This window comes from Phacochoerus africanus, chromosome 1, assembly GCF_016906955.1.
Source record: "Phacochoerus africanus isolate WHEZ1 chromosome 1, ROS_Pafr_v1, whole genome shotgun sequence".
Taxonomy (NCBI): Eukaryota; Metazoa; Chordata; class Mammalia; order Artiodactyla; family Suidae; genus Phacochoerus; species Phacochoerus africanus.
In genome coordinates, this window is record NC_062544.1 from 159524135 (window position 1) to 159550241 (window position 26107).

At 50.3% G+C, this 26107-nt stretch overlaps 1 protein-coding gene across 3 annotated transcripts in view; it reads left to right on the forward strand.

Annotated features, from left to right (window-relative positions):
- ESYT3 (extended synaptotagmin 3) overlaps nt 1–26107 on the forward strand; it is a 52391-nt gene that overhangs the window by 15679 nt on the left and 10605 nt on the right. For all 3 annotated transcript variants that reach the window (XM_047783250.1, XM_047783240.1, XM_047783255.1), the window contains exons 2-17: nt 2916–2957; nt 4471–4605; nt 12592–12668; nt 14234–14300; nt 14903–14992; nt 15431–15486; nt 17010–17130; nt 19336–19506; nt 20344–20426; nt 22470–22518; nt 22769–22858; nt 23297–23359; nt 23461–23523; nt 23997–24065; nt 24632–24718; nt 25392–25541. In XM_047783250.1, the coding sequence (XP_047639206.1) occupies nt 2916–2957; nt 4471–4605; nt 12592–12668; nt 14234–14300; nt 14903–14992; nt 15431–15486; nt 17010–17130; nt 19336–19506; nt 20344–20426; nt 22470–22518; nt 22769–22858; nt 23297–23359; nt 23461–23523; nt 23997–24065; nt 24632–24718; nt 25392–25541 (1413 nt within the window). The remainder of the gene's footprint in view (nt 1–2915; nt 2958–4470; nt 4606–12591; nt 12669–14233; nt 14301–14902; nt 14993–15430; nt 15487–17009; nt 17131–19335; nt 19507–20343; nt 20427–22469; nt 22519–22768; nt 22859–23296; nt 23360–23460; nt 23524–23996; nt 24066–24631; nt 24719–25391; nt 25542–26107) is intronic.

Here is a 26107-nt window from a genome sequence, read left to right on the forward strand (position 1 = left end):
CTCGTATCAGCTCCTGGGGCAGATCCTGCGGGTGCCTAAGGAAGAACAGGGTATCTTGACATTTCTCTCATTTTCTTTGCCTGAATTGCTCTTGTCAGGGGTTCAGACTCTCTCTGGGGGAATCTCAGGCAGGAGCCTCACATACAGGCATGAGAGACCATGACAATGTACTTGGTTGGTGCGGGCCCCAGGCGTCCCACGGCTGTCCTCACCATCAGGGTGAGTGTGGGTCACTCTAAGGCAAAAGGTGGACCGGTCCCTGAGAACCTCACAGCCAGCCCTGACCGAACTCCAGACTCACGCCAGGAACTTGTGAAAAATAAATTAGAAGGCCCCACCTATACACCCTGATTCGGTAGGTGTGAGGCAGCCAGGGAACCACCTGACTGGATCCCAGGTGTGGATGAGGTTGGACCCACCAAACTGAATCACCTTTCCAAGGCTCAGCAGATCAGAACATCTCAGCTTCCAGAGGTACAGAGCCACCTGAGGATCAGTGCAGGAGGTTGGGAGGGGTGTGCACAGAGGGATGGGAAATGCAGCATTAGGAAAGGAGGCGAGTGAGGGCTCCAGCCAGCAGGCTTGGGAGAACCAGGAGCAGAGGCTCCAGAGACAGCTTCATGGTAACCAGACTCTGCCCTTTGTGGGGGTCCCCTCCCCCTCCCTGGGTGCTGATCCTGTCCTGGAGTGGTCTGTAATCATGTGCTTCCTTCCCCAGCCTGGGAAGCTCCTTGAGGGCAAGAACCTGGCGTGCATTCATTCATACATCCATTCATTCATTTCACAAATAGTTATTAAGCCATTCATACACTAGGGACAGGCGCTAATAGGAAACACAGCTGAGTCAGGCCACTAGAGCTTCCAGTCTGATCAGAGGTGGGTGAGATACGACTAAGTGGCTTTAATAAGGTGTGTCAAATGCTGTGATGGAGAACCAGCAACACCCAGTAGGAACACCTAGCCCCAACTTGAGAGATCTGGAAAGGCTGCCTGGAAGGGGAAAGAGGGAAGTCTGAGGGGTGTCCTCCAAGGGGAGGAGGGAGGTCTGTTTCAGACCCACATGCTGGAGTTTTTACTTCAGTGCGGCTGTGAGTGTGCTCGGGAGCCATGGAAGGGCCTCACCCTGCTCGTGCCTGGTGCCCAGCTCGGGACCTGACCCAGAGCTGCCCCGGCTCCCCCCCTCCCCCAGATCCTTCCCCATCATTCCCTCTGTTCCCAGGGACGGAACCAGCTCCCTCTCTGGGAACAGGCAGGACTTTTCTGTCAGTATCTGGGAATATTAGATGCTCCTCCAGGTTGGTGTGGACCACTGTCCAGAGCTGGGAAAATGGGCTGGGAGAACGGCATGATGTCCTAGGAGTCTCAGAAGAACTGAGTTTCTCTGACCTCTCACGGCTGTTGAAAACTGCTCCTAAGGGAATGAAATCAATTTCTACTCTTCTTTGGGTTTTTGGGGTTTTGTTTGTTTGTTTGTTTGTCTTTTTTAAGGTTGTACCCAAGGCATGAGGAAGTTCCCAGGCTAGGGGTCGAATCTGAGCTGCAGCTGCCCACCTATGCAGGCATACCAGTCACACCAGATCCCAGCTGCATCTGCAACCTACACCCCATGGCTTAACCCACTGAGCGAAGCTAGGGATCCAGCCCACATCCTCATGGGTACTGGTCGGGTTCTTAACCCACTGAGACACCATGGGAACCTCCCTCTCCTGTCCTTTGGGAATGGCTCTCCTCCTGGGCCAGTGGCCGAGGTCCACATTTGGGCCCTCAGGGCATCCCAGGAGCCAGCGCAGGGCCTGACCCTTGGCAGGGCTGCATTAGGTGTTCGCTTAGTCACACGTTCACTCAGTCCCTGGACAGCGTGCCTCTGAGCCCCGAGATGGGAAGGGTGGGCCCTTTCTCCATCTGGGGAGGTCCCAGGCCCACCATGAGCCTCACCTGGAGCTGGCTTTGTGCTCGGGGAACTTGGAGCAGGATGGCAGTGATGGGCATCACTACCATTTTACTGATTCATGTTCTGTGCCAGGTGCCTGTACGTATACCCTTACTCTGTCCACTGCAGAAAACCTTGATGACGCTGGGGGGTATGGATGCAGGGTGGGTATGAAATTCAGGAGACATATTCTGAGACTGGTACTCTTGTGGGGAGGGGGTTCTATACCTTCAGAATCAGGTCGCAGGAAGGTTAGGCAACAGGATCATCACTTCTCCTTGGGGACCCCTCCTCCAGGGATGTGGCAGGACTCACCCGGCAGGCCCTGTGGCTGGAGGCTGTGACCCGGAGGAAGTTCTGTGACCATAGGACCTGGCCTGAGGGGCCTCCCTGCTGAGGAGGGGAAGGCTTTGGGGGGTGGGGTGCTGGGAGCTGAGGAGGGGCGTCCCCACTTGCCAGTAGGGTGCCCTTTTTGGCCTGTCAAATTGGCAAGTTACCTTTGGAGTCAGCAGAATCACAGTATATATTATTAAGTGAAAAACACGCTACCAAACCCGGTGACCTCAGTGTCTGTGAAAACGACACATACTTGTAGAGACTGGAAGGAAATGTAGCAACCTGATGTCTTTTTCCTTTTGCTTCGCTACCTTTTCTAATTTTTCTGCAGAAGCTGTGATTGCTTGTGTCATTTAAAGGAATAAGGGGAATGGAATTTGCAAGGAGTGAACTCCAGTGTCCCCCCAGGGGAGGCCCAGAATGGGGCTCTGCTTCCCCGGGGAAGGTGGGCCGGGGGCAGAGGGGAGGTGAGGGTCTCATGGAACCCCGCCACCCCAACCCTCATGCGCCTCTGTGCCCAGAGTTTGTGGCCATGGTCTGCTCAGTGTCAGGCTGCATGTGGGCGCTCCTTGAGGGTAGATCCATCAGGGTGGGTCTCAGCGCCTGGTTCTTCTCGAGTCTAACTCCCCTCGGTGCTTCTGTTCTCTAGATCCACTTCCCGGATGTGGAGCGGGTCGAATGGGCCAACAAGGTAAGGCCAGGGGGGGCCTCACTCCGGGCGTGAACCTCCCCCGAGGCCCCAGCTGAGTCCCCCTCACCCTGAACAGGGCTGACGGCAGATGGACAAGGTGGTCCTGGTGGGAACCTTGCCCAGGAGGGGCAGAGATGGCCCTTAGCTGCTGGGGTGATGGTCTTCTGCGTGTGTCGCTGGCTCTTCTCACCCTCAGGGTTCTTGTTATCACTAGACGATGACTTTGTTTTCTTCAAAAAAAATTTTTGGAAGTTGCTGTCATGGCTCAGCGGCAAGCAAACCCAACTAGCATCCATGAGGATGCGGGTTTGATCCCTGGCCTCGCTCAGGGGGTTAAGGATCTGGCGTTGCCGCGAGCTGTGGTGTAGGTTGCAGACGAGGCTCAGATCCCACGTTGCTGCGCCTGAGGCGTAGACCGGGGGCTACAGCTCCAATTGGACCCCTGGCCTGGGAACCTCCATATGCCACAGATACAGCTCCCTCCCCCCAAAAATTTTTTAATTGTGAAATTAATGCACGGCCACCGCAGAAAAGTTCAAAAGTACGGAGACTTACAGAGTAAACTGCAAGCCTCTAGTGGCCCACCAGGAATATGGGCACATCCTGGGGAGAGGAAGGCAGTGATAAGGGATTTGACAGCAGCTGCTGGGTTTATACAACCAGACCTGGCTGCACTGGCTGTACCACCTCAGACACATTGCCTAACATCTTGGAGCTGGTTTCCTCCTCTGTGCAATGGGGATAATTATGGTCTCTGCCTCATGCAGTTGTTGTGAGGATTAATGAGGTAATTGAGGCACCACAATGCCTGGCTCATCCCTTATCAAGGCCCCTGAGAGATGGAGGTATTCAGCTCTGAAATCTCTCTGCCTTCAGGCTCCTCCAATTAGGGTTTGCAAAGGGGAAGCTGCATCTTTAAACTAAGACCTGAGGCCCAAAGAAGGAAGAGGGAGGAGTCTTTGCCCTGAACAGTGCTATCCACCCCCCATCACCGTCTCCTGGCATCAGGTTCCATCTTCACCCACCTCCCTCTACTTGGGTCCCACACTTGGTTCCCCCACGCCCACCCATGAGTCATCCTGCTGCGGAAATCAGCCACAGGCAGCCTTTTCTGATTGCTAGCAAAAAAAATTAAATCCACAGGAAACAATTTGTTTCTCTTCTGGGTTTTTTTTTTTTTTAAGCCACTAGCATTTGTTCCTTCTTGTTTACACCACAGAGTTGATTCAGATCGCTTCTGTTTTAGCACAGAGCTAGAGTGCTTCATCATATTAAGTTTAGTGAATGACTCTTTCATGGGGGGCTGCATCAGATCTTGGGGTCCCATTGCAAGAGTGAGAACTGTGGCTGTAGTTATCCGATGTTTGATGGACAGATAAGTAGGTAGATGGGGTGGGGTGCTGCAGTGTAAGAGCCACAGGACCCCAACCCTGGGCGGCCATGGGTCTGGGCCTGGGCAGGGTGCGTGCAGGGCACAGACCTGACTACCAAGGGCCTCCTCCTGTCCGCGCAGATCATATCCCAGATCTGGCCCTACCTAAGCATGATCATGGAAAACAAGTTCCGGGAGAAGCTCGAGCCCAAGATCCGGGAGAAAAGCACCCATCTGAGGACCTTCACCTTCACCAAACTCTACTTCGGACAGAAGGTAGGTGCTGCCTGGGGAAGGGTAGCCACCCTGCTGTGCAGGCTCGGCCCCGCCCCCACGTGCCCTCGCCGCCAGCCTCGGGGCCTCAGGATAAGCCCCTCAGCCCCTAGTCCCAGCACCACTGTCCCTACAGGTTTAGGGAAGCCTGGCTCTGAGAGAATGAAAAGGTGGGGTGGGAAATAATTCCACTCTTCTTAGATAGAATCATGAAGACATGCCATGCGATGGAAGCCAGCCAGATGCAAAGGTGTGCAAGTCCCGGTGCTTGCTAACCTCAGCATCAGCTGGGAGCGCTGGCCTTCCGACTTCATGAAGTGGGGGTAGTCAGTGCTCAAAGCAGTGTCCAATCCTCTGCTAACTGACGCTGGCAGTCTATGTTACAAGCCCACGCCAGTTCTGGGAAGGTACCGGGTAACCCAGGATCTTGAAGTTTATGTGGCCAGCTCTGCCCCCCTAACCCCTAAGTGGGGCAGACCAGGCTTGCTCAAGCCCTGGAGGTTCCGGTTGATGCCCCTCAGACTCTGCCAGGACTGGCTTGTCCTGGCATCTCTTGGTTCATTTGTTCTTTCCCTGTTTCACTCACGGCTGTGTGCAAGGCACGATAGATAGAGATGATGTGGCTGTGCCCCTGTCTTCAGGATGGTCTCTGTCCTGTTGTGGAAGCAGGCACATAAAGTGGTGGATGACAGATGACAGCACGGCAGTGTATGCACAACAGTGGAGAAATGCAGGAATTCAGGAGTGGAGGGGTGTGGGCCTATGGCAGTCAGGGAGGACTTCTGGGAGGGGGTGATGTCTGAGTTGGCATGTGAGGAACAGAGAGAGTGAAGAGTCAGGAAGTCTGGAGACTGCTGTGTTTATAGCAGAGCTTGCACAGTCAGGCTGCTCATTGTAGAGATGCCTGTGGGCTAAGGTGCTGCTGGAAAGCAGTCCCTTGCCAGCAGCAGCAGCAGGCCGAAGGGTGCTGATCCTGAGGGATGGTTTTCACCCTGTCAGGAGAACCAGGCATGGGACCTGCAGGCTGACCAGATGCCCCAGTTATGAGGGAGAAATCGGTGACTCGCGGTCCTGACATTCAAAGCTCATCATGTCCTGGCTCCTCCCACCCATCTTGGCCTTCCCTCTCCTTTCCTCTCCCCTCCTCTCCATGTGACCCCGTCACAACAGACACCTCAGTGACCTTCCTAGACTCGACCAGGCCCAGTGCATTCACTACACCCACTTCCTTCTTGCTCGTGACTGTTTCCTTCTTCCTCTGATTCCTATGTCCATACACAACTCTGTGCTGTGATAACCCTGGACCTGTGACTTAACCTCTCTGAGCTCCAGTTGCCTCATCTGTAAAAGGAAAGGACCCACTTCTAAGGGTGGTTGTGATGCGTGATTAACAGGTCGGCTCACTCTGCGTGGCTGGATGAGCAGTGCTCCGTGGGGCACCCGGCCAAGAGGGCCAGTAGAGGCCAGATTCTAGACTGGCACCCACACCTCACTGTGAGCCCTAGGCCAGGGCTGCCCTGCCAGGCACAGAACAGATGCTCAAACAGTGGTTATCCGTCTTCTGTGGTGGGGCCTCCAGATGGGCAGCTTTCTTTGGGACTGATCTCTGCAGACCTGTCTTGGGGCTGGCTGAGCTTTCAGAGGTGCCTGTGAACCAGCCCCAGCCCAGGAGCAAACTCCAGGCTGGGGCAAGTCGATGACGGGCTCCTGCTGGCTTCTGCTGGCTTTTCTGGGCTTTTAGTATCAAGCCAGGAGCTGTGCAGCCTGAAGCTTTGACAATTCTGAGGGCCCTCTTAACAAAAAACAATTTAAAATTAAAAATGTAAAACCAGGACAAAAATGGATGTTGAATAAATATGAGATCAGATGAGAAAATAAATCATAGCAAGTTAGACATTTTAGAAATCCAACATATGTATCACAAGCTGGGAAAACGTATGTAATAATTTAAACGAACTGCTCAGCACATCTCTGTAATACATTTTTCCCAAATTTTTTTTTTTTGTCTTTTTTGTCTTTGTTGTTGTTGTTGTTGCTATTTCTTGGGCCGCTCCCGCGGCATATGGAGGTTCCCAGGCTAGGGGTTGAATCGGAGCTGTAGCCACCAGCCTACGCCAGAGCCACAGCAACGTGGGATCCGAGCCGCGTCTGCAACCTACACCCCAGCTCACGGCAACGCCAGATCCTTAACCCACTGAGCAAGGGCAGGGACCGAACCCGCAACCTCATGGTTCCTAGTCGGATTCATTAACCGCTGCGCCACGACGGGAACTCCCAGAATTTTGACTCCTGACTTTTTTGGTATCTTTTTCATGCAAGAATGCATTTGCTTTTTGTTTTCTTTGTGTTTTTATTTTTATTTTTAATTTTTAATTATTTTTGTCTTTTTAGGGCTGCACCCACAGCATATGGAGGTTCCCAGGCTAGGGGTCCAATCGGAGCTGTTGCTGCCAGCCTACACCAGAGCCACAGCAACGTGGGATCTGAGCCGCGTCTGCGACCTACACCATGGCTCACGGCAATGCCAGATCCTTAACCCACTGAGCAAGGCCAGGAATCAAACCCGCAACCTCATGGTTCCTAGTTGGATTCGTTAACCACTGCTCCAGGAAGGAAACTCCCCTTTTTTTTTTTTTTTTTTTTGCTATTTCTTGGGCCGCTCCCGTGGCATATGGAGGTTCCTAGGCTAGGGGTCAAATCGGAGCTGGAGCCACCGGCCTACGCCAGAGCCACAGCAACGCGGGATCCGAGCCGCGTCTGCAACCTACACCACAGCTCACGGCAACGCCGGATCCTTAACCCACTGAGCAAGGGCAGGGACCGAACCCACAACCTCATGGTTCCTAGTCAGATTCGTTAACCACTGCATCACGACGGGAACGCCCCTATTTTTTTTAATTACAGTTGATTTACAATGTTTTGTCAATTTCTGCTGTACAGCAAAGTGACCCAGTCATTCATATCTATATTCTCTTTCTCACATTATCCTCCATCAGGTTCCATCACAAGCGACTAGATGTAGTTCCCTGTGCTATACAGCAGGATCTCATTGCTTATCCACTCATCCACTCCAAATGCAATAACTTGCATCTACTAACCCCAGATTCCCAAACCATCCCACTCCCTCCCCCTCCTCCCTGGCAACTGCAAGTCTGTTCTCCTTGTCCATGAGTTTGTTTCTCTTCTGTGGATAGGTTCATTTGTGCCATGTATTAGATTCCAGATATAAGGGATATCACATGGCATTTATCTTTCTCTTTCTGACTTCACTCAGTATGAGAGTCTCTAATTCCATCTATGTTGCTGCAAATGGCATTATTTTGTTCTTTGCTATGGGCTGAGTAGTATTCCATTGTGTATGTATACAGTGTTTTCTTAATCATATCATCTGCTGATGGGCATTTAGGTTGTTTCCATGTCTTGGCTATTGTGCATAGTGCTTCAGTGAACATGCAGGTGCATGTGTCTTTTTCAAGGAAAGTCTTGTCCGGATATATGGCCAGGAGTGAGATTGCTGGGTCACATGGTAGTTCTATATTTAGTCTTCTGAGGATCCTCCATACTGTTTTCCGTAGTGGTTGTACCACTTAACATTCCCACCAAAATGTATGAGGGTTCCCTTTTCTCCACACCTTTTCCAGCATTTGTTATTTGTAGACTTACAAATAACATTGGCCATTCTGGCCATTCTGACCAGTGTGAAGTGCATTTGCCTAGTGCTTAGTGATGTCAAACATTTTTCATGTACCTGTTGGCCATTCCTATGTCTTCTTTGGAGAAAGGTCTATTCTGATCTTCTGCCCATTTTTCAATTGGGCTGGGTTTTTTGCTGTTGAGTTGTGTGAGTTGTTTGTATATTTTAGAGATTAAGCCCTTGTCCATTGCATCACTTGAAAATGTTTTGTCCCGTTCCATAGGCTGTCTCTTTTTTGTGTGTGGTTTCCTTTCTGGTGCAAAAGCTTGTAAGTTTGATTGGGTCCCATTGGTTTATTTTTGTTTTTCTTTCTATTATTTTGGGAGACCGACCTAAGAAAACATTTGATATCAGAGAATGTTTTGCCTATGTTCTCTTCTAGGAGTTTGACGGTGTCTTGTCTTATGTTTAAAGGCCATTTTGAGTTTATATTTGTGCATGGTATGAGGGTGTGTTCCAGTTTCATTGATTTACATGCAGCTGTCCAGTTTTCCTAGCATCACTTGCTGAAGACTTTTTCCCATTTTATGTTTTTGCCTCTTCTGTTGAAGATTAATGGACCATAGGTTTATTTCTGGGTTCTCTATTCTGTCGCATTGGTCTGCATGTCTGTTTTTGTACCATTACCACACTGTCTCAATTACTGTGGCTTTGTAATAGTGCCTAAAGTCTGGGAGAATTATGCCTCCTGCTTGGTTTTTGTTCCTCAGGATTGCCTTGGCAATGCTGGGTCTTTTATTGTTCCATATAAATTTTTGGATTGTTTGTTCTATTCTTTGAAAAATGTCATAGATAATTTGATGGAAATTGCATTGAATCTGTAGATTGCTTTGGGTAGTTTGGCCATTTTGAGAATATTAATTCTTCCGATTCAGGAGCATGGACTATTGGACTATCTTTCCATTTCTTTGAATCGTCTTTAATTTCCTTGATTACTGTTTTATACTTCTAAGCATATAAGTCTTTCACCTCCTTGGTCAGGTTTATTCCTAGGTATTAATAATTTTAATTATTATATTATTTAATAATTTAAACATTTTTAATTTTAATTATTAAATTATTTAATAATTTAAACATTTTTAAATTTTAATTATTTAATTTTAATTATTAAATTATTTAATTTTGGGGTGCAATGATAAAAAGTGTGGTATTTTTGTATTCCTTTTCTAATATTTCATTGTTAGTATACAGAAATGCAACCGATTTCTGAATGTTAATCTTGTATCCTGCTGCTTTGCTGAATTCATTGATCAGTTTGAGTAGTTTTTGTGTGGAGTCCTTAGGGTTTTCTCTATATAGTATTATGTCATCTGCATACAGGGACAGTTTTACCTCTTCTCTTCCAATTTGGATACCTTTTATTTCTTTAGTTTGTCTGATTGCTATGGCTAGGTCTTCCAATACTATGTTGAATGAAAGTGGTGAGAGTGGGCATCCTTGTCTTGTTCCAGAAGCAGGAAGGCTTTCAGCTTTTCTCTGGTGATTATTATATTGGCTGTGAGTTTGTCATAAATGACTTTTATTCTCTTATTTTCCCTCTATACCCACTTTGGTAAGAGTTTTTATCATGAATGGATGTTGGATTTTGTCAAATGTTTTTTCTGCCATCTACTGAGATGATCATGTGGTTTTTGACTTTTCTTTTGTTATTGTGGTGTATGATGGTGATTGATTTGTCTATGTCGAACCATCCTTGTGAACTTGGGAGGAGTCCCACTTAGCCGTGGTGTATAATCTTTTTTATATGTTGTTGGATTCGGTTGGCTAAAATTTTGTTGAGAATTGTTGCATCTATTTTCATCAAATATATTGGCCTGTAATTTTCTTTTTTGATAGTATATTTGTCTGGTTTTGGTATTAGGGTGATGGTGGCTTCATAGACTGTGTTTGGGAGTGTTCCTTCTTCTTCAGCCTTTTGGAAAAGTTTAAGAAGGATGGGTATAAATTCTTCTTTGTATGTTTGGTAGAATTTGCCTGTGGAGCCATCTGGTCCTGGACTTTTGTTTGTAGAGAGTGTTTTTACTACATATTCTTTCATTAAGTGCAGTTGATCCATTTCTTCTTGATTCAGTTTTGACAGGCTGTATGTCTTTAGAAAATTGACCATTTCTTCTAGGTTGTCAAATTTGCTGGCATATAATTGTCCATAGTATTCTTTTCTGTTTTTTTGTATTAGAATGCATTTGTAAATATCACTTTACATGGAGAGGGTAGGAAATTGATAGAAACTTTCCTCTACTATGGTTGATTGAATTTTTTTTCTCCAACATCTTATGAAAAAATTCAAACATACAAAAAAATTGAGAATTTTGCAGTGAAACATCTGGATTGTACAGTCGTTAACCTTTTAATATAGTTGCTTGAGTACATATCCATCCATCTACCCCCTTACCATCTTTTTTTTTTTTTTGCATTTCAAACTAAATTGCAGACATCAATGAACTTCATGCCTAACCTTCAGCCGCATATATACCACTAACTCAAATTCAAACGAATTTCATTTATCTATCTTATTCAGCCACACTTGCACCATATGGAAGTTCCCAGGCCAGGGATCAAATCTGGATCAAATTTATTTATTTTACTCTTTGCAACATATTTAATAAATTTAAACAGAAACATGACTTTTATCTTGGCTAAAGATACAAACAAAAACTCCATAAACAATTATTTCTTCATGTAAGAATGGGCAATGGCTAGGAACTTTGCATTCTTCTGATTTAATACCCAACTCCAAGCTCTCCTAAACAACCATTCATGAGACAGCTTTGAGCAGCACTGGCTAAGCTTTCATAAGAGGGCCTCTGACTCCCATGGTGTCTCTTTTGAAGTGAGCATTGAAGTAGGTGTGATCCTGGCTCTACAGTCACTTGTCAATATCACATGAGATCCCTGCCACTTACACAGTGCCTGCCATGTGCAATCTTCTTGACTGCAGAGTCCTTTAAGATGTTTGCTTCAAACAGTTAAACCATGTGCTATGGGCTGGGTGCAGCGTGCACTTTGGCTGCCAAGCCTCAATACCTAGAGTGTATACTTCCCACGTTGCCACAGATAACCACCTAAAAAAGGCTTTAGTCGCACTGTGCTGTATTTGTCTGAACTACTCAAGGGCGATAGAGCCAACACATGCCAGAGAAATTAATTAATGGCCATTAAGTAACCATTACCAGTCACCATCAGAGAATGCTTTAGTTTTGGTTCCTTTATACTGTCTGTTAAAATCATATGACAGTGATTTTTAATTGTAGAATTCAATATAAAATGTACTTGATCTACTACTTACATGTAAGAGAAATCTATATTCCACAATTAAAATGCCACCATTCATTTTTCTATTAAAGTTCTGAAATTAATTGTTTTACTCTTTTTTTTTTTTTGGTCTTTTTTCTAGGGTTGCTCCTGCAGCATATGGAGGTTCCCAGGCTAGGGGTCTAATCGGAGCTGTAGCCGCCAGCCTACGCCCGAGCCACAGCAACACAGGATCCGAGCTGCATCTGTGACCTACACCACAGCTCACAGCAACGCCAGATCCTTAACCCACTGAGCAAGGCCAGGAACCGAACCCGCAACCTCATCGTTCCTAGTCAGATTCATTAACCACTGCGCCACAACGGGAACTCCTGTTTTACTCTTGGTAGATAATATCAGACCCACTCCAGCGCTGCCTAACAGAAAAGTCTGTGCAGAGCGGGGAGAAACAATTTCTTAAGACCTCAGCCCTCAGCCCCAGAGGCTGGACTGTGATTTATTTAAAGGGTTAGCTCCTTCATCCAGGGGCCCTGCCCTCTTCCCTTGTCCTTTGGGGGCCAATCCTATTCATCTGCTACAGCGTAAATACAGTAAATGTAAATACAGTGTAAATGCCACCACCTCCAAGAAGCCTTTGCTAACCTCCACTCACCCAAGCTGGGCTGGAAGGTGCTCCTGAAATCTTCAGAGCCCCATGTGACAGCACAGGTTGCACCTCATCACTCCGCCCCCTGCCCGGTCCCCTTACCCCACCTGGCTCCTTGCCTTCTCCCCAGTCTGGTGCCTGGCACAGAGCGGGGACTCAGTAAATACCTTTGGTAGGAGACTGAGAGTGAGACAGAAGGTGCACATTCTAGGGAGGGAGTTATCAGGGTGCCAAGGATGGGCAGGGGCCGCAGGGTGGGTTTCTGTATTTGTGCCTTATCCCAGGAGCGCAATGGTCACATCGGTTGTTGTGGACCAAGCCTAGTGCTGGGCAGGGAGCCAGCAGACATCACCACTGCAAGACCCCTGCTGACCTAGCCCTCTGGCATCTCTTCCAGTGTCCCAGGGTCAATGGCGTCAAGGCACACACTAACCAGTGCAACCGGAGACAGGTGGTCCTGGACCTGCAGATCTGGTGAGCCCTTGCGCCTGTGGGGCTGGGTGTGGGGAACGGGGAGCACCGTGAAAACAGCCAGGTTGAAGATGGAGTCGCAGATAGACACTCTGATTTGGGGTCTGAAAGCCCCTTATTCTCCCTGGGCAGGAGAGCAAGGTCCCTGCTGGGATGGGGGTGGGGAGAGTCAGGAGAATGGATGGTTCCCAGGGATCCCCTGCTGTCTGAGCCCTCCACCCAGGCCTGGCTTCAGGGGTGCCCTGGGAACCAAGGCCCAGGCAGCCGAGCTTTCTTGGAGGCCAGGGCCAGGTCACCTGGAGGGTCAGGCCAGCTGCCTCAGAGAGGAGGGAGCAAGGAGGAGCATGTGTGACAAGAAAATGTAGGGACTTGTGGTATGCAGCCCAGGGAGCCCCGAGCATAGGCTATGAGAGACCAGCTGGAGAACTGGGCTCTGCGGAGACTCAGAGAAACTAAAGGATGCAAAGAGACATGAGTGACTAGTTGAGTGAGTTGGGCAGGGACATCTCTTTTGAATGAGGTTGGTAATAGGCTTGAGTCAGAGAGAATGGAGATTCAATCCAGGAAGTCTTCCTGGAGGTGGTCGGGTTTGAACTGTGTTTAAAGGACCAAGGATCCTGAGGTTCCAGAATGTTGTTGTTCCTTTCTGGTACCTCCTATTTCCTGTACTCATCCCAGAAGCTGGCGCTGAGAGTGCATTGGGAAGATAAGAGTCAGCTCTGGGAACACACATCCCCATATGGAGCTTGGTCTCAAGTGTGTTGAGACAGTGATGGCAGTTGTGTATTCCTGGCCCCAAAGCTCTACCACAGATCCTTCCATGGATAGTTGGGGCACGTCAAGGTCATCTGGCCCACATACCCAGCTTCCCAGTCAGCTCAGGGAGGTCCTGGAGTCCCCTGGGGCCCCTTCCCTTCCAGGAAACCTTCAGCATTTCTGTGATGTCTGGCTTCTATGCCTGTGTCCTACAGATATTTGATGGTCACCCTCTCCCTCAGCTTAGTCTTCTGCTTTATTCCCTTGATGGGGTCTCTGCCCTTACCCTTAAGGGCACCCATCCTGGGCTCCCTGTGCCCATCATTGGGTAGGAGCCACCAGCGGGACTCAGGCTCCTGAGATCTTGTTTCTTTTCCCACCTCACCACCCCCAGCAACACCCTGCATGAATGGCTGGATAGAGGCAGCAGGACTGCTCTGTGTCCTTGGGGAAGAGACTGGGCAGAGACGGGGCAGAAGCACAGCAGTGTGTGCACCCAGACCCCCTCCTTTGCATCTGTGGGGATGTCATGGGGCGAAGTAGTGCCCAGAGTCACTAGCCTCATGGGCAGAAGTGGGGACACACCTGGGACACTTGAGTGAGGGGACCCAGGGGCTGCCTCTGGGGGTCTGGCCAGTGTCTGCGTGGAGCTGAGAAAAGCCGAGGCTGTCAGGGAATCCACATCCAGGTGATGCAGGGCTCAGGCTTGGTCTCCTGGGCTTAGGCTGGGCTGCAACGGACAAGCTTCCCCACTTCTCCGAGTTGTGGACCTGTCCTTCTTCCCAAACTTGCTTCCCCTTCCCTACTTTCAGCTACATCGGGGACTGTGAGATCAGTGTGGAGCTGCAGAAGATACAGGCTGGTGTGAACGGGATCCAGGTGGGTGGAGCCTGGAGTGACTGCCTCTGGGGCAGGCAGGGGGCTGGTTAGGGTCTGGGAAGTAGGCTCATGCTGGAGCAGATTGCAGAAGGGAGTGATGACACCAGACACAGAGGCTGGTACCAATCAAGGCAGAGTGGTCACACAGCCAGAAAAGTGGTGGCTGGGCTTCACCACCGTGCTGCTCAGGACAGCCCCATGCCTGCCTCTGTCATATCCCCACCAGAATATCCCTGCCCAGGGAAGTGAGAGGCTCTCTTTATGGAGCCATGCAGAGCTGGTGCAGAGAAACTAAGATGGATGGAAGAGATGGAGCGATCTTACGGCAGGGGTAGAGAGAGCCGAGTTGGAGCTGGAAAGCACAGCTAGGTCCTGCTGCCATGGGCGAGGCTGCAGGTTGCCCAGGCAGCAGACACTAGCTCAAGGCCCTTGGTAGCCAGCAGAGGGGTGGCAGCTGTATGCAGGCGTCTTCTCCCCTAGTGTAGTCCCTGCTGTGATGGCAGGTGGCCCTGACATGAATGAGCCTGTACTGTCCTAGCTGAGCATAGCAGGTGCAGGAAGAGGGGATGTTGAGGTCCCGCCCAGCCCTCTGTTCTGTCCAGTTGCAGGGCACGCTGCGTGTCATCCTGGAGCCCCTCCTGGTGGACAAGCCCTTTGTGGGAGCTGTAACTGTGTTCTTCCTTCAGAAGCCGGTGAGTCCCAGGGATGAGGCAGGCCTGCTGTTCCCTGTGAGTCAGCGGTTGCCCACTGGGCCCAGACCCTGGGTTTGAGCCTAAGAACAGATGCTGCCAAAGCCCACCTAGTTGCCTCATCTCATGTGCTTCTTAAGGCAGCCTGAGGTGCTGCACTCTGCTCTCCCCAAGACTAGGAGACAGCCTGGAGAAGTGGCCAGCCAAGGTCACCCAGCTGTCTGAGGCTGAGAGGAGGCTGTAACTCAGACCCTCTGATGCCAGGCCAGCCTGTGGCCATGTGCCCTGGTCCTGAGCAGGACTGGGAGGTGCCCTCACCTGCCTGGCATCCCTGGAAAGGGCACCCTCCCCCTCAACAGGCAGGCCGAATCCTCCGTGGAGGTGAGTGTAAGGCCCTTGACAGAGGGTTCCCAGCCTAACAGCCTCCCTCTGCCCCAGCAGCACCTGCAGATCAACTGGACAGGCCTGACCAACCTGCTAGATGCACCTGGAATCAAGTAAGTGCCTGTGCAAACCGCTAGGCAGAGGTGGGGCCTCCGAGGCTGTGCAGTCAGTGACAGGAGCCGCATCATGGCTGGGCCCTCCCTTCTGCTTTCTGCAGGGGGAAAGCAGTGTGTGTTTGGAGTGCACACCATCAGGCAAGACATCCTAGAGGAGCCCACATGGGCTGAGAGGCGAGCATAGGCTCTGGAGCAAGACTCATAGCCCTGTCCCCTAGCCTCTGTGTGCCTTTGGACAAGCTACTTCACCTCTCTGGGCTCATCCTCAATAAATGAAGAGCCTGGTCCCTCTGTCCTGAGTCCCTGGGAGGACACCCAAATGTGTGTGGTGCTGGCACAGTGGACGAGTGTCCTCCTTGTCCTTGTCCACTCCCTTCCTGACCCAAGTGTGAGTCCACTTGGCTCCCCCAACTCATGGTGACCACACTGCAGACACAGACATGGAAGGGAGTGGCTGTCACAGCTGAGGCCGGTAGGGGGAGCTGGTCTGGGCACCCCACCTTCTTGGGGCTGGGGTGGTGCTGTGCTCAGTGCCTCAGGCTCCCAAGAGGAGCAGAGAAGGACTCCAGCCCCAAGCCCAGCAGCTGCCCCCACCACCTGCAGGAAGGACCAGTCGCCGGCTCTCTGAGGACATTCCCACTGATCTCTGGCCCTTGGGTGCAGAGAATCCAGTCCATCCATTCTGAAGATATTTCCTGAGCACCTAGTGTGTGCCAGCCCTGTTCTCGGCACTGCCCACCTCCCTATACTAGGGAAATGGAGTCAGGCAGTAGAGAAAGAGGATTTCAGTGTGATGCCAGGGAGTGGAAGGGCTGCTTACCAGGACTTGGCATTGTTGTCAGCACTTTCCACATATTAACTTATCCTCATAACAACCCCAGGAGGCAGACATAATGATCCCCATTTTAGAGTTAAACTTGAGGTTCAGAGATTAGCAGTTTTACAAGGTAACACAGCTTGTAGTTGGTGGAGCCAAGATTCTAACACAGGATCCAGGTCCTTGCTCTTGGCTACCATGCTGTGGTGCCTCAGAGCAGAACACAGCAGGATTGGGATGAGGGGGCTGAGGGGCTGTCAAAATGTATACCCTACACTGGAGTTCCATTGTGGCACAGTGGAAACGAATCCGACTAGGAACCATGAGGTTGCAGGTTTGATCCCTGGCCTTGCTCAGTGGGTTAAGGATCCAGCGTTGCCGTGAGCTGTGGTGTAGGTTGCGGACACGGCTTGGATCTGGCATTACTATAGCTGTGGTGTAGGCTGGCAGCTGTAGCTCCAGTTAGACCCCTAGCCTGGGAACCTCCATATGCCACGGGTGTGGCCCTAAAAGGCAAAAAAAAAAAAAACTATACCCTACATCCTCCCCCTGACCCTTCATCCAGGCAGGCTGGGGTCAGGGTTGCTCTTTCCTGGGAAGGGCCCACCTGCCTCCAAGTTCAGCTCCAGGGACGGGCAGAAGGGCAGGTGGCCTGGGGGAGGTGGTGCCACCCTCCATAGCTGGGCATGCCCCCTCTCCCCAGCGAGGTGACAGAGAGTCTGCTGGAGGACCTCATCGCTGCCCACCTGGTGTTGCCCAACCGTGTGACTGTGCCCGTGAAGAAGGGGCTGGACTTGACCAACTTGCGCTTCCCTCTGCCCTGCGTGAGTACGCACACTGGCTTCAGAGAGCTGGCTCAGAGCTGAGGGACCAGTGGGCTGGGGATGCATCCTTATATGCTAATGCTTCTACCAGGGCCCAGCATCCCATTTTACGGAGTGAAGACTCCATCTTGGGAAGGCTGAATGACTTGGGAGGGACAAAGCCTAGGGGGCATTCCTTCTCAGATCCCTGTCCCCCCATGCATTCCAGGCTGGGGACTGTGGGCAGTCCCACTCACCTCCAAGAAACTCCAGAAGCCTCCCATCCTCCCTTCAGGGACAGGAGGCTCCCACTCCATCCTCTGGTGGTGGGAAGAATCCTGGGGTCGTCTGGAAAGAAGGTTGGGTGGAGCCAGGACATGGGGCTTCCTTGGGTGCTCAGCCCCACTGCCCCGCCTGTCCCAGACCCAGCTCAGGAGTCCTCTGAGGACAGCCAAGTGGCTTCCCTGCATAAGGTGCCCTGGCTTTAGGGTTGGGAGTCGGTTTTTACCATCAGGACCAGATAGGAGGCATCAGCCTACTCAGACCAGGCAGGGCAGGGGTGACATGTGGCCCTTATCCCACACTACGTGTTTAGCAGTCTCAGAATAACAACATAGCACCGTCACCTACTACTACTAAATTCGCATAAGTACTGCGAATTTAGGGCAAATCCCACTAGAGGTGTACTGTCAAGTTGCTACAATTTAAACTCACTTGGACTAGTTCCTTTCTGAGTGTTCTGTGGATATTTACTACACTGATTTGTTTCCTTCTTTTTTTAGGGTTTAATTTTTACCTTAACTTCCTTTTACAATCATGTAAAACATTTGCACACTTCTAAAGTCAAATATGAAAAACAAACTGTATTTTAAGGAGTCTGGCTCTTATCTTTGTTCACCCCTGGTCCCTTCCTCCCCTGTAATAGTTTATCCTTCTGGTATTTTTCATTATGTTTTCTAATATGAGCAGATACCTGCATGTGGTTGTATGTACACATCTGATTATATGCATGGTCCCCCTTTCTTAAATGGGTGGCAGCACGCCATAGCCCTCCTCACCTTGCTGTCATCACTCATGTGTCATGAGGGTCACCCCATGACAGTGTGGCTCATGGAACTCCACTTTGTGAACATGCTGCATCTACTTATGCATGACTGACTCATGTCAGGTCTTCTGCTGTTTCGAATAGTGGGGCCATGAAGAGCCTTATACATGTCTTTTTGTACATATGTATTTTTTGGTAGTTGCCAGGACGAGGGAAAATTTTTAATTATACAAGATGAATAAGTTCCAGAGCGAGTGTAAAACATGTGCTTATAGTTAACATTCTGTTGTGTAATTTAAAGTTTGTTAAAAGGGTGTTTCTCCTGTTATGTATTTTTATTACAATAAACACTTTTTAAAATTTTTTATTAGAGTATGGTACAATGGTACAATATTGTGCCAATTTCTAATGTACAGCATAGTATATGTATTACTCTTTTTCTCAGACTCTCTCCATCATGGTCTGTCCCAAGAGACTGGATATAGTTCCCTGTGCTATACAGGGACCCTCATTGATTATCCATTCTACCGTGTCTTTTTATATTTTTGCCAGTATGCCTTTAGGATAGATTTCTAGAGGTGGGATTCCTGGGTCAAAGGGCAAATGCATATGTATTTACTGATATTTAAAAAAAAAAAATAGTTCTAGGCAGGAGACTACCAGCTCCTTGAACTGTTTTTCCTCATTCTTGTGCTCTTTTCTGACTTACGGCATAGCCCAGAGTGTTAGGAGTGGGGTGACTCAGTCCTGGGCCTTAATGAGCACAAGGATCCACTGCCAGCAGCAGGCAGTGCCCACAGAGGTCATCTTGAGTATTGGGAAGAAATGACCTGGGACCTCGGTCTGCATGTAGGTTAGAGAGGAGGCTGGAACACAGGAAGAAACCTGCGCAGTGGCATGAAGTGGTGGTTGGCACAGGAGGAGGAAAGGGCTGAAGTTGAGGAAAGAGCAAGTTGGAGGCAGGAAAGGTCAGGAAGGCAGGCAGTGGAGCAGACAGAGCCTGGGCCCTGCCATCACTTGCTGTGTGGCCTTGGCCAAGAGGCTGCCACCTCTGGCTTCTGTCTCCCAGTTTAGACATGGAGAGGGTGATATGGGGCTGGGGTGCTTATCTAATGGCTTTGGCTATGATGTTGGGGCTTTGAGAGCCCTGGAAACAGATGTGAGCCCTGGGCATCTTCCAGGGGGTGATCAGAGTCCACTTGCTGGAGGCAGAAAAGCTGGCCCAGAAGGACAATTTCCTAGGAATCCGAGGCAAGTCAGACCCCTATGCCAAGATGAGCATTGGCCTGCAGCATTTTCGGAGCAAGACCATCTACAAGAATCTGAACCCCACCTGGAATGAAGTATTTGAGGTAAGGGTCTCCTTGGTGGCTCCCAGCCACTCTCCATGTCCTCCAGGGCTCCACCCTGGCTGACGCAAAATAAGGGAGTATCTTGCCTTTATGGTGTTCACATACCCATGGGGCAATGGTGGGCCAGAGCCATGCCCCTTGGGGCAGGCAGGCCTACCTCCCATGTTCCCAGGCTTTCAGAAGTGGGCCGCTCTGGCTCCACTGGAGGGCCAGCTTACAGAGGGATTCCTGCCTCCCCTTCCTGATCAGAGTCAGCTTTGTTGGAAGTTTTCAAATCAAAGAACCTCAGGAATTCATCTGTGGTGCAGTAGGTTAAGGATCTGGTTTTGCCCCTGCAGTGGCTTGGGACGATGCTGTGGCACAGGTTTGATCCCTGGCCCAGGAACTTCTACATGCTGTGGTCATAGCCAAAGGCATTGGGGCTGTTCTGCCACAATCTGGTCAGCCTCCCCTGCCAGAGCCAGACACCAGGAGCCTGAACTTCTTCCTTAAAGTTCAAACACAATCCCTACTGTGTGAAGAGTAGACCCCCAGCCTGTTGAGCGCTGGAAGCACAAGCCCTAAGCAGAACACACAGCAGCCACCGTCCCGAGTACCCACCCTGGCATGGCCTTGCACAAGCTGCCTCTAATCCCCCCCACCCCGCAGGAGAAGGCATCATTCTTATGGAAGGGGGTGGGGGGCGGTTCTCCAAGCACTGAGAAGCCCAGGAACCTATCCAGGGCTCTGAGCTGCGAGGTGGCAGAGCTGGAACCTGGCTCCCTTGGGGTCATGCTTGAGGTCTGCTTCATCAGCTGTTGTGGTCTATAGGTCAAGTCCCCTGTCTTTCTTTTCTAGTTCATCGTGTATGAAGTCCCTGGGCAGGACCTGGAGGTGGACCTGTACGACGAGGATCCTGACAGGGATGACTTCTTGGGCAGGTGAGGAGGAGGGCCGAGCTGGGTTTGGGGACATGGGGCTTCTAGGCTTTGGGGCACAGATACCCCTGCTTCTACCGCTTAGGGACCTGCAATCTTCGCTGGTCATTCTGACGTCATGACCGTGCCAGGCAACAGGCCCCATCATTCCATCCTGCCACAGACTCCTCCCTAGCTTTCTCCTGAGTGCCCAGCCCTGAGCCCCATCCCTCTGGAGGTACAGAGAGAACCTTGAGGTTTGTGTGCTGTGGGCTCTGTTTTCTATGCTTCTCATAATGTATCCAGAGACCCCATTTGGAGTAACAGGCAGGGCTAAGGCTGGCATAGATGGCCAGGCCCCTGGTGCCAAAGAACTGTCTGCTCACCCTGGGGTGGAACCCAGAGCCCCACGGGCTGAGAGGACTAAAATGACCAGGGTGGGGCTGGCTATCAAAACTCCAGATTTACAGTGTTTTGATCTGGAGGTCCCCATTCCAGGACTCTCCTCTAAAAACATTATACCTGAAATGTTGCAGCCCTGTTAGGGGCGAAGCAAAAAAAGCTGGAAACATGAATGTCTAGACTCAAGAGGACACTGGCTGAGTGTTTGATGAGTAGGATCTATGGATGTTGACCTTGAGGACTTTTCTTATGTCTAAGGAAGTGGGGGAAACGGTTGCGAGTGACCTGAGAAGTTGATTCCTCTTTCCAGGAAGGACAGTGGTGTAGGTGTGTGCACATTCATGTGTGGCAGCTACACCGCTACTCATCTCAGAGGCTGGGATTAGGAGGCAGCAGAAAAGAGTTTTACCCCAGTCTTCATACTCCTAAATCGTTTAGCTCGTTTCTATGAACATGTGATTTTTTTTTTTTTCCCAGCTGTACCTGGGGCATATGGAAGTTCCCCGGCCAGGGGTCAAACCTCTGCCACAGAGCAACCTCAGGCACCACAGTGACAATGCCAGATCCTTAACCCACTTTGCCACAGGGCACTCCCATGAACATGTGGTTTTTAAAAGCAGAAAAACAGTGGGAAGGGCGCAATCTGACAGCCTAAGAACTAGCTTACCACTAGATGTTGTTATTTACCATTTTTAATTTTTCATCTTAATGAAAGAAATTGTGATTTTTGTAATGTTGCAGATTAGAAGTGTGTCTTGTGGTTCATGTTTTACATAACTGATTTCTGATTTCTACTGTATTTTGAGCTCAAGCATATTTCTAAGTTACATGGAATTAATTTCCCCTCTTATCAGGACCTTCCAGTTGGGTTGGGGTTGGGGTAGGTAAGAGGCATGCTTTGAATGTGTTACCTCCTCTCACATGCATGCCAACTATACTTGGCCCCTGGAGGGCATCCAGGGCAGTTTTGGAAATGGAGGGGGGTGGGGGTGCTTTTGGATTACAATGACTGCGGGAGGTGGTGCCACTGGCATTTAGAGGGCACAGGATAGGGAAGCTAAATTCCTACAATGCATGGGCAGTTTTGCACAATGAAGAATCATCCCAGCCAGAATGCCAGTAGCACCATCATTGAGAAATCAGAGCCAATGTGTCCAGCGGCGTCTGCCTGTTCCCCTCTGGGGATCACAGCTGCCTGCCTCCCCAGGCAGCTTGCCCAGTGGACACAGCCCCGATGGTTAGACAGTCGTTCCTTCCTTTTTTTTTTTTTTGTCTTTTTGTGGCGGCACCGCGACATATGGAGGTTCCCAGGCTAGGGGTCTAATCGGAGCAGTAGCTGCTGGCCTACGCCACAGCCACAGCAACGCCAGATCTGAGCCGCATCTGCGACCTACACCACAGCTCACCGCAACGCCAGATCCTTAACCCCACTGGGCAAGGCCAGGGATCGAACCTGCAACCTCGTGGTTCCTAGTCAGGTTCGTTAACCAGAGCCACGACGGGAACTCCAGTCTTTCCTTTCTTGAGTGCAATGTGGTCTTCCATTTACTCTGGCTTGCGGGCCCCGCTCATATATTTGAAACTGGATTTCTGGGTGGGCCTCTTCGCCTGCTGCTTCTCGCCACCCTTGAACTGGGCTGACCTCCCACTCCCCATGTGTTCCAGCCTGCAGATCTGCCTTGGTGATGTCATGACGAACAGAGTGGTGGATGAGGTAGAGTTGGTGCCTGCAGCCCCCTCCCTATGGACAGCATGGTTTCCATCCCAAAGCATAGCACTTCTGTCCATCCATAACCACCTCTCCCAGTCCTCTGAGCCCAGAGCCCCCAACCTGACTGGACTGGTTCACCTCTCCTCTGAAGTCCCTACAGTACCCTGCCAGGTCCCAGAACTGAGCTTCCTGAACAGAGTGTCTCACTGGCCCTTCCCCAAGCTTTCCTCCCCTCCTTCCCCTCCCCCTGCAGTGGTTTGCCCTGAAGGACACAACCAGTGGGCGGCTACACCTGCGGCTGGAGTGGCTTTCATTGATTGCAGACCCAGATGCTCTGATTGAGGTGACTGTGGGGTGTCGGGGCTCCCTGTTAGAAAGGTGGCAGGGGTATTTGTGGCAGAACTGGTCCATGTACGAGCTGTGTGTGTGGCGGGAGGGTGGGAGGGAGGGAGCTGGAGCCCCCAGATCTTGCTCTGTGTCCCCCGGCCAGCCCCACCTTCTGGAGGGCACATCCCTTAGCCCTCATCTCCACGCAGGGCAGATGGGTCCTTAAAAACCCTGCTAGTGCCTGTCAGCCCAGTTCATAGGGAAAGTCCACATGTTCTGACTTGACTCTGCCATGCTGCGGTTGTTTTTATAGTCTCAACAAAAAGCTAGGCTGTGAGGGAAAGTATGCCCAGTCGAGGGTGCAAGGGCTGGCTCTTCAGCCATGAATAAGCTTCCTAAAAACAGTGTCTCCTGCTGCTGGGGGCACCTGGAAAGGGTCTGTGTCTGCTTGTAGGACCATGGTAGCTCTTCCACTGCCATCCTCGTGGTCTTCTTGGAGAGCGCCTGCAACCTGCCGGTGAGTGGTGACATGGCTAGAGTGTCATATACCCTGCCTTGTGCCCATCACTTTCAAATGTCCACATGTTGCTCATTCACCCTATTCTTCTCATGCTTCAGAGAAATCCTTTTGACTACCTAAATGGTGAATATCAAGCCAAAAAGCTCTCCAGATCTGCCAGGGTAAGTGTGTGAAAGCAAGTCACAGCCCCATGTCTTCTGGGTGACGCCCCGCACACACAGCCTGGGATGATGAGGGCTGCCCTTCACTGAGTCTGTGTGCCAGCTTGGCAGCTCATCCCCACATTCATTATGCCTGCGTCCCACAGTGACTGTGAGTCCATTTTTACTGCCATTTAAAAATAAGACTCAGAAGACTGGTCACACAGCCAAGGGGGAGCCAGAACTCAGCTCCACCCTGTCTGTCTCCACAGCTCTAGGGAACAAGAGCCAGGCCTCCCGTTCTTAACGTGGAAGAGCCTCCTTGGGGTCATCAGCTCTGATGAGGTGCTGGCACAGTGATGGCAGTCTGAGAGCTGAGAAGGGAAGCTGTTGGGTGGTCTCAGGTCCCACTGATGCTTCTGGGGGTTGAGAGGCAGGGTTTCAAGTTGACACTAAGGGTTCCATCTCCATTTTGTGGGTTTGCTCCCTCACAGAATAAAGTCAGCAGAGACCCTTCTTCCTATGTCAAGCTATCTGTAGGCAAGAAGACATACCTGAGCAAGGTAAGCCAGCTTGGCATGGAGCCAAGGACTAAAAAAATGGGGGGCCAACACTTTTCTGGGAGAGAAGCAAAGGAGAAGGGAATTAGCTTACAAAGAATGCCTGGTAGGTGCCAGCAAATAGTCTAGCTATTTTACGTTATTTTGTCTTCAAAATAACTTCACAAAATAGTTTTATTTCAAGAATCTGAGAATCTGACATCAGTGACTTGCTTAAGGGCACATGGCAGAAAGCAGCTGGACTAGGATTCAAGCTTAGGCATGGCTCTAAGCCCGTTGTCCTTTCCACCACCCCAGCACCAGCAGCAACCCGGTTGGCACCCTTCCCTTGGAAGCGAGTGCTAATGCTGGTATGATTTCAGCCCCTGTGAGGCTTCATGGCAAACTCTCTTTGAGGTTGACTGCCCTGCCCTGGCACCTCCTACAAGCTGCAGCATGCCTGGGTCTATCCCTGGGCAGACACGAGAAAGCTCCCAAGGGCACTGGTGGCCAGAGGTAGAGCAGAGGGTGCTGGTTGCCTGCTCTGCCGAACTTGACCCTTCAGTGATCTCTCCCTCTCCTCTCCCCAGACCTGTCCACGCAGCAAGGACCCTGTGTGGAGCCAGGTGTTCTCCTTCTTTGTGCACAGTGTGGCGGCCGAACAACTGCATCTGAAGGTTTGCTTGAAATTAGCTCCTGGAACAGAGCTAAGAGGTGTCTCAGCCAGGGTGGGTAGGGAGCCCGAGCAGGTTCCCTGGCAGTAAAGTCTGTCCCCTGGGTATAGGAGCAGATACATGGGCTGGGGCCCAAGAGCCAGAGACTCTCTAGTTGGTTACAGTAGCTCCCACTGTGGCCTGGGTTGGAATCTACCCAGAACATTAATGATGCTGGTCTTCTTTTAAAAAATATTTAATCTTCACAAAATATCTGTGGAAGAAAGCTGTCTTCTTCACACCTAAGCAAACAGAGGCTCAAACAATGAGTCCAAGATAGCATGACCCACAAGTGGCAGAACTGGGATCTCTGGGGGCCCTTAGCCCTGTCTGGAGGTCCCATCGTGGAGCAGCACAGCTCTTCAGTCCCTAAAGCCCTGATAGCCCCAGACATTTGACAGACTTGCCTCAGACAGATCATAGTTGCCTCTTCCCTGAGTCACTCTCTTGCCCTGACTGAAGGGAAGGACCGGGCCTGGTCCCATTTCCAGTTCACAGAACAGGATGAGAGGTCAAGAGAAAGCAGCACAGTACATACTTACTGACGTGAACTCAGATTTGGATGAAGCCCAGAGCACGGTTCTGGTGAGGGTGGGACTTAGTTATCCTCTCGTTTTGTGACCGGCCCACTGCCCAGGTGCTCGATGATGACCAAGAGTGTGCCCTAGGAGTGCTGGAGTTCCCCCTGTGTCAGCTTCTTCCCTACGCAGACCTTACCCTCGAGCAGCGCTTTCAGCTGGACCACTCAGGCCTAGACAGCCTCATTTCCATGAGGCTGGTGCTTCGGGTAAATCTCTTCCCCTTTCCCCCAGGGCTGACGGGGGTGGACTGCGCTAGTACTGAGTTATCTGCATGGTGTTGGGAAGAAGCTAGGGGATGGATTCATATTTTTTAAATCAATTTCAGAATATCGTCAGCCACTTTCTTTTCAAATATTGCCTCTCCCAATCTTTTAATCCCTCCTTCTACAGCTCCTTCTGTTATGCTGGACTTACTCATCTCCATGGCCTGACCTCACCTTCATATTTTCCATCTCTTTATTTCTTGGCACCACATTCTGATTTCCTCAGACTTATCTTAGAGATCATGAATTCTTTTCTTTGGCTATGCCTAATCTGCTGTTTAACCTATTCACAGTGTTTCAAATTCAAAGGATATTTTCAATTTCAATTTCTTTTCAATTTCAAAGGATATTTTTTTCATTTTATCTTTTCCAAAGCTACAGTGTCTTTTTTTGGGTTGTATTTTATTATCTTCTCATGTTTCCATTCTATCTTAAATCATTTGAAAATACTTAATGTATGTCAATTCTATTATCTGAAGATCTTGGGAGTTAAATTCTGATACCTGTTT